General features: G+C 60.4%; 1 protein-coding gene across 9 annotated transcripts; it reads right to left on the reverse strand.

Moving 5' to 3' along the window:
- Positions 1–76: 76 nt before the first annotated feature.
- On the reverse strand, positions 77–14,340 carry Ttyh1 (tweety family member 1). Of its 9 annotated transcripts, none has more exons than XM_078031464.1 (14): positions 14,115–14,339; positions 11,162–11,340; positions 9,259–9,370; positions 8,369–8,589; positions 6,369–6,464; positions 5,125–5,197; positions 4,176–4,251; positions 3,772–3,827; positions 3,479–3,571; positions 3,122–3,214; positions 984–1,152; positions 805–850; positions 570–650; positions 77–444 (listed from the first exon to the last, which is right to left on the reverse strand). In XM_078031464.1, exons 1-14 carry the CDS (start codon positions 14,238–14,240, stop codon positions 411–413), a joined length of 1,455 nt encoding a protein of 484 aa, XP_077887590.1. In that variant the 5' UTR covers positions 14,241–14,339; the 3' UTR covers positions 77–410. The 9 variants fall into 9 exon arrangements, with proteins under 9 accessions (XP_077887590.1, XP_077887589.1, XP_077887592.1 ...); XM_078031467.1 differs by having other exon boundaries at positions 307–444; positions 984–1,126; positions 14,115–14,338; XM_078031463.1 differs by lacking the exon at positions 805–850.
- Between the last annotated feature and the right edge of the window lie 2,289 nt (positions 14,341–16,629).

Consider the following 16,629-nt stretch of genomic DNA (forward strand, 5'->3'; position numbering starts at 1 on the left):
GGCAGCCACAGGGAAGGGTCCTCCCGGCCCAATGAGGAGCAGAATCTGGGACCGGGAGACATAAGGACCCTGCTGCTTGTAAAATAAAGTCTTCCTTTTTATTTCAAATCAATCCTTTCCAAGTTAGTGCCACAAGTTGAGACCAGAGCCCTGGAGCTCCCTGGGGTAGGGAGGGGCAGGAAGACTGCGGTCTCTGCACCCATTCCAGTCCCTTTGTGAATGGGACTGGCAGCAGAGATGAGGCCTGGGTGTCTGCCTGCCTCCTCCCCTGCCAGCTCTGGCTCCTGCTCTGCCCCCTCAGCTACCACAGGGGTGAGGACAGATGGGGGCACAGGGGCCAGAGCAGGAGACAGTCCTGTGGAGGGTGTCCGTGGCCATCAGTGTTAGTGGTCAGAGCCCAGTCAGGCAGGTTAATGGGGTCTCCTCCTGCGGCCAGGGAAGGAGCTGCAGAGAGGCAGAGACCAGGCGCTGAGGGCCACAGGCCACTCTGGTGCACACCCACCCAGCATGTGGACACCTTGGGGAGCACCAAGGCCAGGCTGCAGGTCCCCTGGCATTGGGAAGCTCACCGTCGAGGGGAGGCAGGCTCCAGGCCGGCGGGGAGGAGGGGTTCAGATAGAGGACTGCCACTGCACAAAGCGCTTGGATTCCTGCCGGGTGGGGAAAGCACAGGAGGTGGGAACCTGGCTTGTACTGTGGGTCCCCAGGGTCGCCTCCCTCAGACCCAGGAGCCCAGGTCCCAGTCCTCCTCCCTCAGACCTTGCAGACCAGACCCAGCCTCCTCCCTCAGGCTAGAGTCTGTACCTGAGGGTTAAAAGGGTCGTCATCATCAGTGTCCTCATAGTCGTCACTGGGGTATGAGGTGGGGAGTGGCAGAGAAGCAGGATGGGGACCCATCAGGAGGCCACACCCTCCCCAGCAGTGGCCCTGGGTGCTGCCTCCTGTCCCCTCCCCCAGGACCCTGCCCTCTCTCCCCTGCTGACCTGGGTGGGAAGAGGGCCCAGGCTCGGGGTAGGCTGCAGAGGGTGGTGGCCAGGGCCCCAGCGGACAGGAGGGAGAAGAGCAGCAGGAAGAGCAGGCCCTCCAGTGCGTCTTCACACAGGCCGCGCAGCGCCACACCGTAGTCCTGGGATGAGAGCCCAGGTGAGCACCCTGCATTTCTGGTCAGTATGCCTGGCCATGTACTCTGCGCACATCACCCAGGATCTGTGACTGTTTCCTCCCCTGTTAGAGGGCTGCAGTGGATGGTCTTTCATGCTCACAGGCCTCTTCCCAGCCTGAGCCTTGGCCAAGCACGAGCCCTGCACCCCATCCCATTTCCCCACAGAACCCTTGCACCCAAGCCAGCCCAGTATATCCACTAGCACCCCAAGAGCTGCCCTTCCCTCCTGCCTTAGCCTCCTCCCTGCCACCCAGAGCTCAGGACATCAGCTGTGCCCAGGATTGCTCAACCTGGGCACCATTGGCATTTTGGGCCAGATAGTTCTCTAACGTGGGGCTGTCCTGTGCACTGTGGGATGTTGAGCAGTGTGTCCCCAACTTCTACTCCCTTCCTGCAATTATACAGGCAGACTCGTCTCCTCACATTGTCAAATGTCCCCTGGGTCTGCAGTCACTACCTTAGAAGAACACCTGGGAAACTCCTGGAGTGACACTCTGAATCACACCTAGCATGACAGCGCCCACTAGCTACCGTGCCCTGAACGTCCAGCAGCACAGCCCAGTTTCCTCCGCAGGGGCAGACTGACTGCTCTGGGCTAGGCCTCCTCCAAGTATTGGGGACCCCCAGGAAACAGGACAAAGAAGGTCACTTAAACGGTGGTGAGCTGTTTAAGCAGTCCTGGGTGGAGGCCACAAGGGAGCGGTCAGGCCTGCAGAGGGGCCAGGAGTGATCCAGGCAGATGATGGGCAGCTGGGCTGATGTGGGCAGAGGCCAGAGAGTTGTGGCCAGGGCTGCCACGAAGGCCCTCATAGGCCAGGGCAAGGAGCCCAGCTTTTAATCCTTGTGCAGAGGGGATCACGGGAGGCTTTAAGCGGAGGAAGGCCTTGATCGGATTATGTGTTGAAAGGATCGCCAGCTGTTGGCTGCTGTTGGACAGATGGAGTGGGCAAGAGGGGACAGGAAGGAGGTGCCTGTGGTCACTGGGCAGGAGGTGAGGAGACCAGGATCTGGTGGCAGTGGCAGCTGAATGGAATGGTGGCTGGAGTCCAGATGGGTTCAGAAGCAGGGTGGCAGGACTTGGGAGAGGGAGGCTGAGGTGAGGACAGTCAGCAAGAGCATGTGCCTGAGCTCCTACCTTGCACACCTGCAGTGGGCGTGCCCGTCAGGGTCATAGGCAGCACTGCCTGGACCTGTCAGGTGCGAGGACATCCTTTCCCCTTTACATTAAACAGCCCTGCCCAGCAGGGCCCACACTCATTATGCTGCTGCCTTTGACAGTATTGGAAACAGTGGAAACCACAGGGGACAAGCCACTTACCCAGAGTCATACAGCCTGGAAGGGGCAAACATGGGCTCCAGAGCCACCCTCCTTCCTCCTCATCTCTGATGTCCCTTGTCCCTGATTTTAGTGTGTGAGGAACCAGGGTCACATGGCACATCAGTGGAGGGCAGTGGCTCTGACCATCCTCCTCCCTCCCTTCACAAAGGAGCAAGCATGTTGCAGCCCTGTTCCCACCTCCCTAAGAGCAGTGCAGGGGCTCAGTGGCCACCCTGCAGCCTGTCTCAGCTCCGCTATTTAGCAATGTTGCACATGGACTCAGCACTCTGGGCCCGTTTTTTTTTTTTGGTGCGAAGGTGTCAGGTGCCTAGCATGTCCTGGTTTCATGTAAGCACCTTCCAGAATTGCATGGCACACTCCTGGGAAGGCCGTGCCTGTTCTCTGAGCTTGGCGTCCCTGCTCAGGGGAAGGTCAGGAGTGGGAGAAGGTGGCCAAGGAGGATGTGTCTTCTGGGGTGGGGGCTAGATCTACTGCAGTGGGGACTGTGGTGGATGGATGAGGACATCCCAGCAGCAGAAGGGTAGACAGCTGCACTCAGGGGCAGTGGGAAGTGTGCAAGGAGAGGCATGAGGGCTGAGAGACCTCCCCTGGGGAGGAGGGCCTAGGAGGGGTGGAGTCACCTTGTGCAGGCCACGGCAGTGTAGCAGTGCCACCAGCTGGTGGAAGTTTCCCTCTGTCACATTCAGCGTCTCCTCCAAGGACAGCAGAGGCTTCTACCATGGGAATGGAGGTAGTTATCCCACCTACTCATCAGGACATCTGCCCAGCTCCACAGGCTCCGCCCATAGCACATGAACCCGCCCCTAGAGGTGGGTTCAGGCCACGCCCCTTCACATAGGCTCCTCCCACAACTCATGCTTTCAATCCCTAAAGAGACCTACCCAGCTCTGCATTCTGGGTCCCCCCATGTATCCAACCTGTCCTTTCTGCTGCTCAGGCCCCTCCCCACCCTGCCCTCCTCGCTTTGGTCTGCAGACCTGTGCAGATGGGAACTGGGGAACTGCTTCTCGCTCCAGGCCCTGCAGCTGGGAGTGGATATTGGCCAGAGCTCTCTGGGACAGAGTCAGCCTCTGCAGGAAGACAGGAGGAAGGAGGACCCTGTGGGTGATACCCCTGTCCCTCTCTCTACTCTTGGGACACAGGACCCTGGGCCCGAGCACCCTGTTCCACCCCTTAAACTCAGGAATCCAGTCCCCAGCCCTGCCCTCCTCCCTTGGGGGTCCACATTCAGGGTCCCTTCTTGCCCATTTCCCTTGTCCTCAGCCCTCACCTGTTGGAAGGGGTTGGTGATGGCCTGGTTGCACAGGAAGTAATAGTTCAGGATGTCTAAAGGGAGGGGCAAGGGGAGCAGGCTGTGAGCCTGGCCCCAGAACCCTCCTTGGGGAAGCCGAAGGTCTACCCCCACCTCAGGGACCCTCAGAAGACTAAGCTGACTGGACTGCAGCAGCCAGGTCCTTACCTGAGCCCAGGTCCATGCCCCTGACCCCCTGTCCCCTCCTGACCTCGCTGTCCCCTCCTGATCTCCCTTTTCCTCCTGATCCTAACATCTTTATCCAGCCTTCACAGCATCCTGGACACATGCTGAGCTCCCCTAGGACAGGCTGACAGCCATCACCCATCCCAGGCAGGCCTGGGCATGGGGAGGCCTAGTAAAGCAGGGACCATAGGAATCACCTGAGCTGAGCCCAGTCTCCTCCTGGGTCAGGTTCAGAACATAGGTGTCTGGATTGGAGCAGAAGTCACTGAGGCCCTGAGCGAGAAAGCAGGGGGCACTCAGACCAGAAACAGCCACTTTCACAGTCCACAGAGCTTAGCCCCCAGCCCCCAGCCCCCAGCCCTCCTCCCTCAGACCCAGGGGTCCAGGCCCAGCCTCCTCCCTCAGACCCAGGGTCCAGGCCCAGCCTCCTCCCTCAGACCCGGGGTCCAGCCCCAGCCTCCTCCCTCAGACCCAGGGTCCAGGCCCAGCCTCCCCCCTCAGACCCGGGGTCCAGGCCCAGCCCCCTCCCTCAGACCCAGGGGTCCAGGCCCAGCCTCCTCCCTCAGACCCAGGGGTCCAGGCCCAGCCTCCCCCCTCAGACCCAGGGTCCAGGCCCAGCCCCCTCCCTCAGACCCAGGGGTCCAGGCCCAGCCTCCTCCCTCAGACCCAGGGTCCAGGCCCAGCCTCCTCCCTCAGACCCAGGGTCCAGGCCCAGCCTCCTCCCTCAGACCCAGGGTCCAGGCCCAGCCTCCTCCCTCAGACCCAGGGTCCAGGCCCCAGCCTCCTCCCTCAGACCCAGGGTCCAGGCCCAGCCTCCTCCCTCAGACCCAGGGTCCAGGCCCCAGCCTCCTCCCTCAGACCCAGGGTCCAGCCCCAGCCTCCCCCCTCAGACCCAGGGTCCAGGCCCAGCCCCCTCCCTCAGACACAGGGGTCCAGGCCCAGCCTCCTCCCTCAGACCCAGGGGTCCGGGTCCAGCCTCCTCCCTCAGACCCGGGGTCCAGATCCTAACCTTTTCATTCTATTCTCTCAGGACCCTGGAAACCACCCCCAAATCTCAGAACTGTGATGGTGTCTCCCACGCCCTCTCTCGGGCGAATGCATTAGCTTCCCCTGCCCCAGGACTGAACGTAGAGCCCCAGAACTCACCACAGCCGTAGCTGCCTCGAGGCCCATGGAGCCCCAGCTTAGGACAAGCACCAGGAGGCTCATAGCAGTCATCCTAGTGTGGAAGGGCGTTGGTTTCAGGGTTCACAACCGCTCCACCCTGCCCGTCCCTCCACACCAAATCCCATCGCTGCCACCCCTCCCCCACCAGGCTCTGGATCCTGGGGTGGAGGAGCAGGGGTGGTGGGGACAGTGTTTGCTGACGTCAGATTTAACAGCTGGCACCTGCCAGTGTGGTAGAGACGGACAGCAGTCTGGGCTGGCGGGTCAGCAACCTGCCTCCTAGAGGTTCTGCCTACCTTACCTGGGACCCTGGAAGCCACTGCTCACTTTTGAGCTCAACTGCCTGGGCTTTGAATTTTGCAAAGCCCAGTATCCCTGCTGACCAGGCCTGTGCCCAGGTCACCCACAGCCCCATCAGCTGCCCTTCAGCCCTGTCTCTGCAGAGGAGTGGAGACTGTTCCTGGATTGAAATGTGAACCTGGCTGGTCCCTGAGTGGGCTCAGGCCTGTCAGTGGAGGGTCAGCAGCAAGAGCACTACAGTGTGTGGAACTGAAGGCCTGCCTTGCCTCACCGTGTCTCACCCATCTCCAAGCTCAGTGGGGGCCTGAGTGGGTAGCAGGACTCTCCGCCATGGTGGTATGCAGAATGCAGCTGCAGCCCCGGCCTCCCTCCCACTCCTGCTGGGGCAGGGAGGATGAAGAGCCCTTCCAATGACAGGCAGACTGGGTTTGAAGGCCAGCGGTAGCACACCCTGGCTGTGTGGCTCTGAGCAAGCCGCCCAGCCTCTCTGAGCTTCAGTCTCCCCGGTTAAACAAGGAGCACGGCCTGCCTCAGTGACGAGGGTTCCATGAAGTGCCAGGAAGAATAGTTGTTCACTAAGAGCAGGGTGCTGCGGCTCCCCTTGGCAGCCTTCTGCCTCGGGTTCCTGGAGCCCACTGGTACCTCCTTCCTGGGGCCACTGTGGCCAGGGAGGACTCAGTGTGTGGCCCTCAATAGAAGTCAGTGGCCACCCTCATCTGTACTGTTGGTGTGATCAAGGTGCCCGATAGTGTGGCACACGGCAAGGCTGTTCTCGGTGTCACCTCTGTCTGCATGTCTAGCTGTGGAAGGACCCTGGTCCCTTGCATTACAGCCGTGAGACTGAGTTCCCACGGCCAGGGAAATGCGGGGCACCCCCCATGCCCACTGTGGGAAGTGCCAGCAGCCGGGGCTGCCCAACTCACACGACCACCAGCCACTTGCTCTGCTTCGCCAGGCCCACGAGGGTGAAGAGGCAGACGAGGAGCTCCAGGAGCAGCAGGAGGACATAGGCCAGCCACCTGGGGGCCGAAGGGCAGAGGCGGTGGACCCAGGGAGGCCCGCCGCATCCCCGCAGCACCCCAGCCCGGGCCCGCCTGGGAGGAGGCCCAAGTGCCCTCCCTGCTGCCCAGTGCCCATGAGCCACCACCCACTCATCTGTGAAGGGGGTAGACACGACACTGGAGCACGGTGGGTCCCAGGGTGTGAACACCTGGCACCCAACCCTGACTGGCCCACACTCAAGGTCTGTGACTCTGGACTTGATTTGGCTTCTCTGAGCCTGCATCCTCAGCCCTGCAGAACCGGAACCAGCACCAAGGATCTCACCACAGAACTTGGGGGTGTGGTGCATAGATGGGGGGCTACCTGGGCCTCAACCCCGGCCCGCCTGCTAACCGGCTGTGTAACTGTCCTGGGACTTGAACCTCCTGGCCTCAGCTTCCCTGCCGTGCTGGGAGACAACGGCATGGCTTGCAAAGGTGGTTGGTCTAAGAGGGACATGCTCGTGGACCCACCTGAATAGTAGCCTGGGTGCCGAGGAGGGAGCTCTCAGTGTGTTCAAGGATCGCTAAACATTAGTAATTCACGGGACTTGCCTGGGTGGGGCCCGGGAGGCCACAGATAAGCCACACACAGGAAGCACCAGATGTTAAGTGGTTTCCTCCTCGCGTCCCACAGAGCCACAGGCTGCCCTCCCAGCCCTTGCCCCTGACTCTCCCTCCAGGGCCTGCCTTGTTGTCGAGGGACTCTCAAATGCTGGGCACTTTGGTACTTCCACCAGGGTCCAACCCAAGATGTTCCCTGGAAACAATCCCAGCCACGTCCTCACAGCTACCCTCTCCAACAGCCCAGGCCCAGCTCACGGGCCCTGAGCCTGGCGAGATGCTAACCTGGTCTGCAGCCCACGCCAGCCTGCCGCCTGCCCTCTGCTGCTCAGCATTCTCTGCTCACCCTGTTCAGCCCCCACGTGTCTGCACCCAGGACCCGGAGCCCAGGACCTCTTCCCACCTCAGCCCCTTCCCCCTGAATGAAGGAGATAATCCTACTGAACAAAGCAACAGAACTCATCCTCCTTGCTGCTGGGAAGGGCGGCTGCCCCTGGGGTCTGCACAGCTGGTCCCTGCCTCCTCAGCATCACCTACTCCACGTGGCCTTCCCGGGCCCTCTGGTGCTGACCCCCAGCCTGTCCCCACCTCAACCTCTTTCCCGTCTAATTTTCTCAGAGCCCTCCCCAGCCAGCACCTTACAGTGCTTGGCCTGTGCGATGGTTTCTTACTGGTCTAGACGAGGACAGGGCAGGCCTTCCTGTGGCTTCCTGACTGTTCTGTCCAGCTCCAGGGGTGTTGGCACTGTACTGACCCACTGCCAGTGCTCTCTATGTGCCAGTGGCCGTCCCCAGCACCAGCAGATACTAACTCAGTCCAGTGAGGGGGCACCACAGGAGGTTCCCTGCACAGGGGCAAGCGAGTGGCCCTGGGGACCAGTGGCCCTGGGGATGGCAGGGGTGGCCGCCTCCCTCATCACGGTGCTGAAGAAATGTGCTGGCTGAACTCCGAGCCATACGGAGATGGAGGGAGTAGGCTCCTAACCAAGTTGGGAGAGTAACTTATGGAGAGTGAATAGATACGATGTGGTTGGGGGTGGTGGCCCGTGGGGGAATAGTGAGTGCGAGGGTGGGACCCAGTCACCCAATCCCCTCCACACACTGAGGCTCCTCAGCCTTGTCAAATTGACATTTGGGGCTGGATGTTTCTGGGGAGCCTGTGCCTGGTAGGACGGTGAACAGCTCCCTGGCCTCCACCCACTGGGTGCCCGGAGCACCCCTTCCCTCAGTTGTGACAACCCAAAACGTCTCCAGAAACTGCCTGGTGTTCCCTGGGGTCCCAGCTTGAGAACTGCTGCACAGCGGGGACCTGCCTCTTACCTGTACTCCTCCACAAAGGACACATCTTCAGCCACCTGCAGGGGGCTCAAGGGCACTCCCTGCCAGAAGGCCAGCCCCTGCAATTGCTGGGCCACAGCCTCCGCCTGCCGCCGAGCTCCCCGGGTGGCCGCCACCAGCTCTGTGCGCTGTGCCAGCACCTCCTCTAGGGTGGTCAGCTCTGTCCTCACCGCCTCGCCCAGCCTCTCCACTGTCTCTACCACCTGGGGAGGGAGGGGCTCGGGTCTGGGGAGGAAGTCCTCCAGGGCTGGATCAAGGGGCGGGGCTCTGGGGGTGGGCAGGAGAAAGCAGTGGCAGGAGTCTGGGGCACCTGAGGACTGAGCACAGAGGTCTGGGAGGGCTTCTGTGGCTTAGGGGAGCTCTGGGTGGTCAGTCACTGGAGCTGGGGTAAATCCCAGCCCCAGGACTGGACTGAAGTTGGGGGTCTTAGATCTGAGGTCCTTATTTGCCTTCCTGAGTCTGGGATCTCTAGTCTAAGTGCCCTTGTCTTTAAGTTTGGAGGTGGGGCTGCAGGGCTGGGTCCCTGGGCTTGCGTTTGGGCCAAGGATCAGGTCTGGGGTCCTGGATCTGACTCCAGGGTTTGGCCTCTGGTGTGGGCTGCAAGTTGGACCTGGACCTGGAACAGGACGTGAATCTGGGGAATCTGGGGTCTAGTCCTGGCCAGTTCTGGATCTGGCACAAGGTTTGCAAAGGGAGGGCTGAGCAATGGCCTGAGGCCCACTGTCTGCGGTACCGTCTGAGCCCGAGTCCCAAGTCTCAGGTAGGGGTCTGTGTTTGGGTCCCTCTGACCCTGAGTGCAGGGTCCCATGTTCCTGTGGGGGGGACCAGTCTGGGTGTGAGTCAGGGATCTGGCCAGTCACTGGCCCCCTCACCAGGTGGTCAATGGTGCTGAGCGTGTGGTTGGCGTGCAGCAGTGCCGAGCTGAGCTGGGACACCCCATCACTGGTCTCGCTGTTGCCATAGAAACCAATGCCAATGCCAGCACTGAGAGGGGGAGGAGGGAGAGGAAATCTCAACCGGTCTGGGACCCCACTGGGGGCCACTGTCTCCCCACATGTAACCCCTCTGCCCCACCTCTTCCTCCACCTATCCTGTCTCCTCGCCCACCCCATTGGTCCAGCCAGCCATGGGAAAGAATGTCTCGGGCTGGGCCCCCACCGGTTGCCAAGGTAACGAGAAGTCCTCACTCCCCCAGCTGGAGGGACGTCATTGTGATGCTAATGGTGGGTGGAGTGGTGGAGGGGAGGGAGCCCCCAGATTTAACTCACACCTCCCCAGAGCAGAACCCTGGGCACACCCAGCACTGTGAGAGATCTTCTCCTCCCCATGACCACCTGCCCCACGCCCATCTCCATCCTCCTCAAGAGTCCAGCTTTCTCAGCGCGCCCTGGAGTCCATAGAGCCCAGACATCCTCTGCCCCTGCCCCCTGGGGGTTCCTGGGATTGCAGGATTCCCCCAGCACCATCCTCTCCCCAGCTCTGGCCTGCCCCTACCCCACCCAATAACCCTAGCATCTGGCCTGCTGGCAGGGGAGGAGAGGAATGTGGGAGGAGGGGCTGGAGGACGGGCCAGGAGCTGGGGTGTCCCTGCCCGGTGCCCCCAGGCCAATACACGGAGCTCCATTGTGGAGTCTGAGTCTGAGACCTATTCCCTGCCCCCAGTCAGTGTCCCACAGTGGAGGGGCGAGAGCCTGGGCCCTCCCAGTTCCCACCCGTCCCTGGGATGGGCGCCCAGTGCCCCCGCCCCATTGTTCAAAGCCCTACAAAGCCCTTCTTGTTCCCAGGCCTGGGGGCTGAGGCCGTGTCTCTCCCCCACTGGGCCTTTGTCTGCCTCCCCCATCCACCCCCATCTGGAGAGCCTGCTGAGGAGCTGTCTTGGATATAGGACACCCAGCCTCCCCACACACCCCCAATCAGACACCCTCTTCTCCCTGAAGTAAGCCAGCAGAGCCAGGGCTGGGGGACAAGTTCTAAGCCTCGCCCCTGTGGGCTGTAGGAGCCACCCAAGCAGCCTCCTCCGCTGGCTAGCTCTGGGGTGCAGGACGCTGTCCCTGCCTGCCAGGGAGGGGCTGGCTCTTGGTAAAGGGCTTGTTCTCAGAAGAAGCTCCTGGGTCCCTCCTGGAGGTTGGGAGGTCATCTCTGCCCTGCCCCTACCTGTGGCATTGAAATATGGCCTTCTCTCCCTCCTGGACCCTTCCTCTTTCCAAACTGGACATGACAACCCCAGAGCCAGCAGCCGCCTTGAGAGGGAATTAGTGGCTGCGATCACGTGGCCTGTGTCCCTGCGGGCAGGCCAGGGCTCTGGGCTGCTCCCATCACAGGAGATAGGCCACAGCAGCTGTTGGATGCTAATGAGTCAGGAATGGCATCGCTAGTGCCAGTTAGCACTTACTGAGGACAGCAGTGGGCGGCCTGGGCACTCTCCCATCTCTTACCATGCCCAGAAGGTGGGTGGTACTGTAAAACCCATTTCACAGATGCAGAAACTGAGCCACAGGGAGATCACATCACTTCACTCAGCTCCCTGATGGGAGGGCCACTGAAACCAGGCACCTGACCAGCCCCGAGCCCTTAACCTACACTTCTTGCCAGGCTGGATGCCTGGGGAAAGTCATTCCCATTCTAAGCTCCACTCCTCCATCCGTGGCATAGGGAATTCTCCCTGCGGAGGGTGAGGGGGCAGGGCCTCACCTGTCTCGTGCCCTGTGCCTTGATGAAGACCTGCCATCATGGGGAAGCCCTGCCCTACTCCCACCTGCCCTGGGTCCCCGTTACCAGCCGACGAGGAGGGCAGCCACGCAGCTCCAGGTGACACAGCCTCCGCCCGGTGGGGTACTCTTGGCCCCTGGGGGCTCTGGGGGGCGGCAACAGCAGAAGCGGATGAGGTAGACAGCGATGAAGATGAGGCTCAGGCCCAAGCCCAGGCCCGCCAAGGCCGCCACCAGCAACAGGGCCTGGGAAGGGGTACATGAAGCCTTGGAGGGCACCGGCGTGTCCTGGACTTGGAACCCCTCCCTGTCAGGCATTTAGGTTTGAAGGGAAAGATGGGGTCCCCAGCCACCCCCCAGGCTGGCAGCTGGGGCTCCGAGACCTAGGACTGGGTTGCTTTCAGCTGGACGTCCAGCTCTGCTTTGTCCTCCATGGCTGCGTGACCTTCAGAAGGGCCCTCCCCTCTCTGAGCCTCTGTGTCCTGAGGACCTGCTGAGGTTGCCCTGGAACGGTGGGAGCAGGGCAGGTGGGTGCCTAGTCCTGTGCCAGGGCAGTCGCCTCCCTCCCTCCTCTCCCCGCTCTCTCCCCTGCTGCCGAGCTCACGCACCCACCGCAGCACGAGTCTGTCACCCAGGGACTGCAGAATGGGGTGCTCTGTGACAGCGTGAGTGCACACAAGACTCAGAGGTGGAGATTGGGAGAGGAAGGCAGAGCAGAGCAGAGATGGGGGCAGACACAGCCAGACAAGATGGGAGATGCAGAGACGAGGCAGAAGATGAGGAGACCAAGGGTCCAGTCTGAGACAGGACAGAGAATGCGGGGGGGGGGGGTGCAGGGAGGGAGGCAGAACCACAGAGAACAGCAGAGAGATGGGGCAGAGATGCAGCAAGACCCAGAGGCAGGCAGGCCAGAGGCAGGCAGAGACCGTGGACACAGCAGGAGCCACCTTGCAGAATAGCAGGGCTGTTGGCACAGTGGGCAGGGCTTCCAGCAACCTGTGCCATCCCACCTGCCTGGAGGTGCAGGGTGGGGCGGGGTGTGCCTTGAGCCACACAGCACATGGTACAGCACCAGGACCAGGAGCAACCCTTGCTCTTGAGGCTGTCCCCTAAACTGGAGGTGTGTGCGTCTGTGAGGGAGAGCAGCATGTGCGGTGTGTGTTGCTGGCTGTGAGTCTGGCTGCTTGTCTTTGAGTTGGACTGCCACAAGACAGACCCTGGAGCATGCCTGTGTGTGAGGTGTGTGCACACTGAGGTGCCCTGGCCTGCAGATCAGAAGACACCTGTGGGCATTCACACTGAGTCTGGAGGCTCAATATCATCTGTGGGTTTGTGTGTGTGTGTGTGTGTGTGTGTGTGTGTGAATGAGTGACACAGTCAACATTTGTATGTGTGTGTGTGTATGAGGATGTATGTGAGGGTGTCAATTCGTAAGCAAGTGTGCATGTGAGTGTGTTGAGTGTGAATTAGTACATGTGTGCATGTAGGTGTTTGCATATGTGAATGTGTTTGTGTATACACACAGGAGGGTATGTGTGAGTATGGATGTGTATGGATGTAAGTGTGATTCAAGTGCGCATGTTGAGCTAGAGTTTGTGTGCATGGGTGTGCATATAGTGTGTACATGAGTGTGTATATGTACACATGTGTACATGTGTATATGTGTTAATGTGCACATGAGTGTGTGTGTCTACATCTGGGGGGGTGTGTATATGATGTGTGTCTCTGAGTCCCTGATGGTACATCCACCTGTGCCCCAGGTGGTCTTCTCCAGGGAGGAGAATGTCCTGGGGGGTGGTGCCAGCATGTCCTGGCAATGACCTGACTCACAGGATGGGGTGAAGAGAACCCCTCTGAGCCCTCAGGGAGGTGCCTGAGGCCCCAGAGCCCCTGGTGGGTGTGGATGGGGAGGTCCAGGTGTGGGTGGAGGGGCTGGGGTTGTGATTGTGTAATGTAGCTGTGGGCGAGGGGATGGCGTCCCTTTCGGTGGGGAGAGGGGGCGGCGTGGAGTAGGCAAGGAGGAGCCGCTCAGGGCTGTGCCAGCCGTGACCCAAATAGCTACACACAGCTCCCATCCTCTCTCTGAGGTTCCAGCAACCCCACTCCTCCTAAGCTCTCCCAACCCCAGACCCACTTCCCAGAAGCAACCAGGGCAGAGGGAGTGGTCCGGACCCTACAGGCAGGGCCTGGGACCCATGCTGGGGCACCAGGACCCCCAGCCCCCCACCGGGTCCCCAGCTCAGCCAGCCTTTCTCCTCATTAATCTCAAAGTCAAGCACTTGAAGCAAACTGGGTCAGGGGACAGTTCTTTTTCCCTTCCAGAGGGACCTGGCCTCAGTGAGGTTTCCCACACCAGCCCCACCCTCCAGGACCCAAGTCTATCAGCCCCTGGGTTCCCCAAACCCAACCTCGTCCCTGCCCCCACCTTGTCCGCGCCCCCCCCCCCCCGCCCCTTCTGTCCTGGGCAGACTGGAAATGTCCTCTCCCGACACCGCCTCATTTCCCTGCCCGGCCCTGAAAACCCCCTTCCCTGTCTAAGGGTCTCAGTCCCATCCCAGAACAGGGCACCCCCCCACCCCGCCGGCGACCTTCCTCCTCTCTACCGGTATCGGGTCCGCTCTCTCGGGTCCCCCCTTATCTGGGACACAGTCACCTGCTGTGATCCTATGGGGGCGGGGTCCTCTTTTAGGACCCAAAGAGTGGACCTCCCCTCCGCTGACCCTGGAGGCCGGCTTCCCAGGCAGGTCTCCGGAACCAGGAATCCAGGCAGCCCCATCCCGCTCCCTTTCGGGACTTGGGGGTCCAGGCCCGGGTCCCCGGTCCTCCCTCCCTCCCTCCCAGGGGGCCGATCCCAGCACCCGCGCCGGGAGCCTCCAGGTATGGGCGCCCTCGCTCCTCCTCCCTCAGGTACCCGAAGTCCGGACTGCCCCAACCCCGGAGACGCAGGACCGTGACCCAGCCTCCTCCTCTGCTCCCTGGGGACCCAGGAGCTCGGGCCGCCGGGCCGCGCCGGGTCCCACCTGCTGGTATTCCTGCTCCCGGGGCGCGAAGCCGCTGGGCACCGGGCGGAGCTGGAAGTCGGCGCGGGGCAGCTGGTGGAGGAGATGCACCCAGGCGGAGGGCCGGTAGCCCGGGGGCGCCCCCATGGCCCCGGGAGGGGCAGCGGGCGACGGCGGGAGCCGCGGAGCCGAGCGGGGCGCGGGCGGAGCGGGGTCTGCGGCCCCGGGGAGCCGAGCGGGAGGGCGGGGGGCGGAGATTGGGGGAGGGCGGCTCGGCGCTGCCCCTGGCGGCCGCGGGGCGCACTGCGGCGCGGGAGGCCGCCGCGCTCCGCCCTCCCGGCTCCCACCTGCCGCCGCGAGCAGGTGCCGCGCTGCTCAAGTCTGGGCCTCGGGAGAGCTGGACTGTGCCAGACTCGAGCTCTTCGCCGTCCTCGCTCGTGGAGGGGCCCTGGTACTGATATCACCCTAAAGGACAGAGGTCCCTTTATCTTTATGAAGGACCGCGTCCCGGTAAAGGCCACTAGTGTCTGCGCAGCGTTGTACAGGTCATGTCCAGCTTTCGTCATGAAGACCCCCACTTCTCGGTAAAGGTCGTCTGTGTTGGGTAAAACCTGCATAAGGACACAGCTTCTGCACTCAAACCTCCCTGGGTATGACCACTCCAGAAGGTACTGGAAACCTGCACAGGGACAAGGACTCGGCATCCACTTGAGGACCCTGCCCACCTGCCTAAAGACCCCACCTGTCTCTGCAGACACCTTTCCTGTCCTTATAAGAATGCGGCCCATGATTTTAAGGATTCCCTCCCTGGCTGCAGGACTCCACCCTAGCTGTTCCCTTGGGAGTTCTCAGCTGTGGTCCAGCCACTACCCACATGGAGTCTCCCAGGAGTCCACTAGGGCTGCGTGGATATTGGGGAAATAGAGGTCCTGGGGAGGACCTTGGCACCCTGGCATCATTAACCAAGTGTCACTGTTGAAGCTAAAGCAAAGACTCCCAGATTCTTACCCAGGGTCCTCCCTTGCTGTGGAGCAGGTCCCTATAGAGGTCCCTATAGAGACAAGCAGGGTGCCTAGACGGGCGGACAGGATCCTTATGCATACAGCAGGAGTCCTTGCACCATGTGCAGGTTTTAAATATATCCTGGAGTGTTCCATACACACAGGGGGAGGTTTGTGTGTAGAAGATGTGTCCTTATTCAGGTTAGGAAAAGTGGGAGGGGGCTTTACCCAAACACACGTGTCCCTTACCGATGAGGGCACACTTACACATGCTGTGTGAAGGGTTTTCATGATGAAGGAAACTTATTTGAGATCCCTACATCTGTCTTTACTTGAGGTGGTTGAGATGGGCAGGAGGAAGAGAGGAGGTTGGTGATCTACCTACCCTATATTTTGCCTCAGCTTGGTAAGACAGGGCTAGGGAGAAAATAATGATAATGGGAAGGTGATGCTAACGACAGTGACTGTCCCCAGAGGCTCATGTGTGGAGGGACTGGTCCTCAGGGCAGCAGGGCTCAGAGGTGGGGCTTTGCGAAACAACCGAATCATGGGGGCTCTCACTTCATCAGTGGGCCAACCACTGACAGCAGAATGGACTACTGGGAGGAGGTGGACACTGTAGGCGGTTGGGCCCCATGGGCGGAAGCAGGTCACTGGGAGTTCACATTGAAAGGGTACTTCTTGTCCCTGGCCTGTTTCCTTGCTCTCTGTCTCCTCCCTGGGTGCTATATCTGATTTACCCTCCCACCATGATGTTCTGCCTTATCTGAGGCCCAGAGCAATGGAGTGGACTGACCATGGACTAGAACCTTTGAGACCATGAGCCAAAGCAAGTTTGTCTTCCTTTAAGTTGTTTGTCAGATACTTTGATCACAGCAATAAAGAGCATACTGATGGTGATGGTGATGATGGTAGTGATATCGATGATGGTGATAATGATGATGGTGATGATGGTGATGATGGTGATGATAGTGATGGTGATGGTGGTAATGATGGTGATGGTGGTGATGGTGGTGATAATGGTGGTGATGGTGGTGATAATGGTGGTGATGGTGGTGATGATGATGGTGATGGTGGTGATGGTGGTGATGGTGGTGATGATGGTGGTGATGGTGGTGATGGTGGTGACAATGGTGGTGATGATGATGATGGTGGTGATGGTGATGAAGGTGATGGTGGTGATGGTGGTGATGATGGTGATGATGATGGTGGTGATGGTGATGAAGGTGATGGTGGTGATGATGATGATGGTGGTGATGATGGTGGTGATGGTGATGAAGGTGATGGTGGTGATGGTGGTGATGATGGTGATGATGATGATGATGGTGGTGATAGTGATAGTGATGATGGTGGTAATGGTGATGATGATGGTGATGTTGATTATGGCGATGGTGATGATGGTGGTGATGGTGGTGATGATGGTGATGGTGATGGAGGTGGTGATGGTGACGATGGTGGTGATGGTGATGATGGTGGTGGTGATGGTGATGATGATGGTGGTGATGGAGGTGGTGATGGTGATGATGGTGGTGATG

Source organism: Ictidomys tridecemlineatus, chromosome 15 (genome assembly GCF_052094955.1).
Source record: "Ictidomys tridecemlineatus isolate mIctTri1 chromosome 15, mIctTri1.hap1, whole genome shotgun sequence".
NCBI classification, from domain to species: Eukaryota; Metazoa; Chordata; class Mammalia; order Rodentia; family Sciuridae; genus Ictidomys; species Ictidomys tridecemlineatus.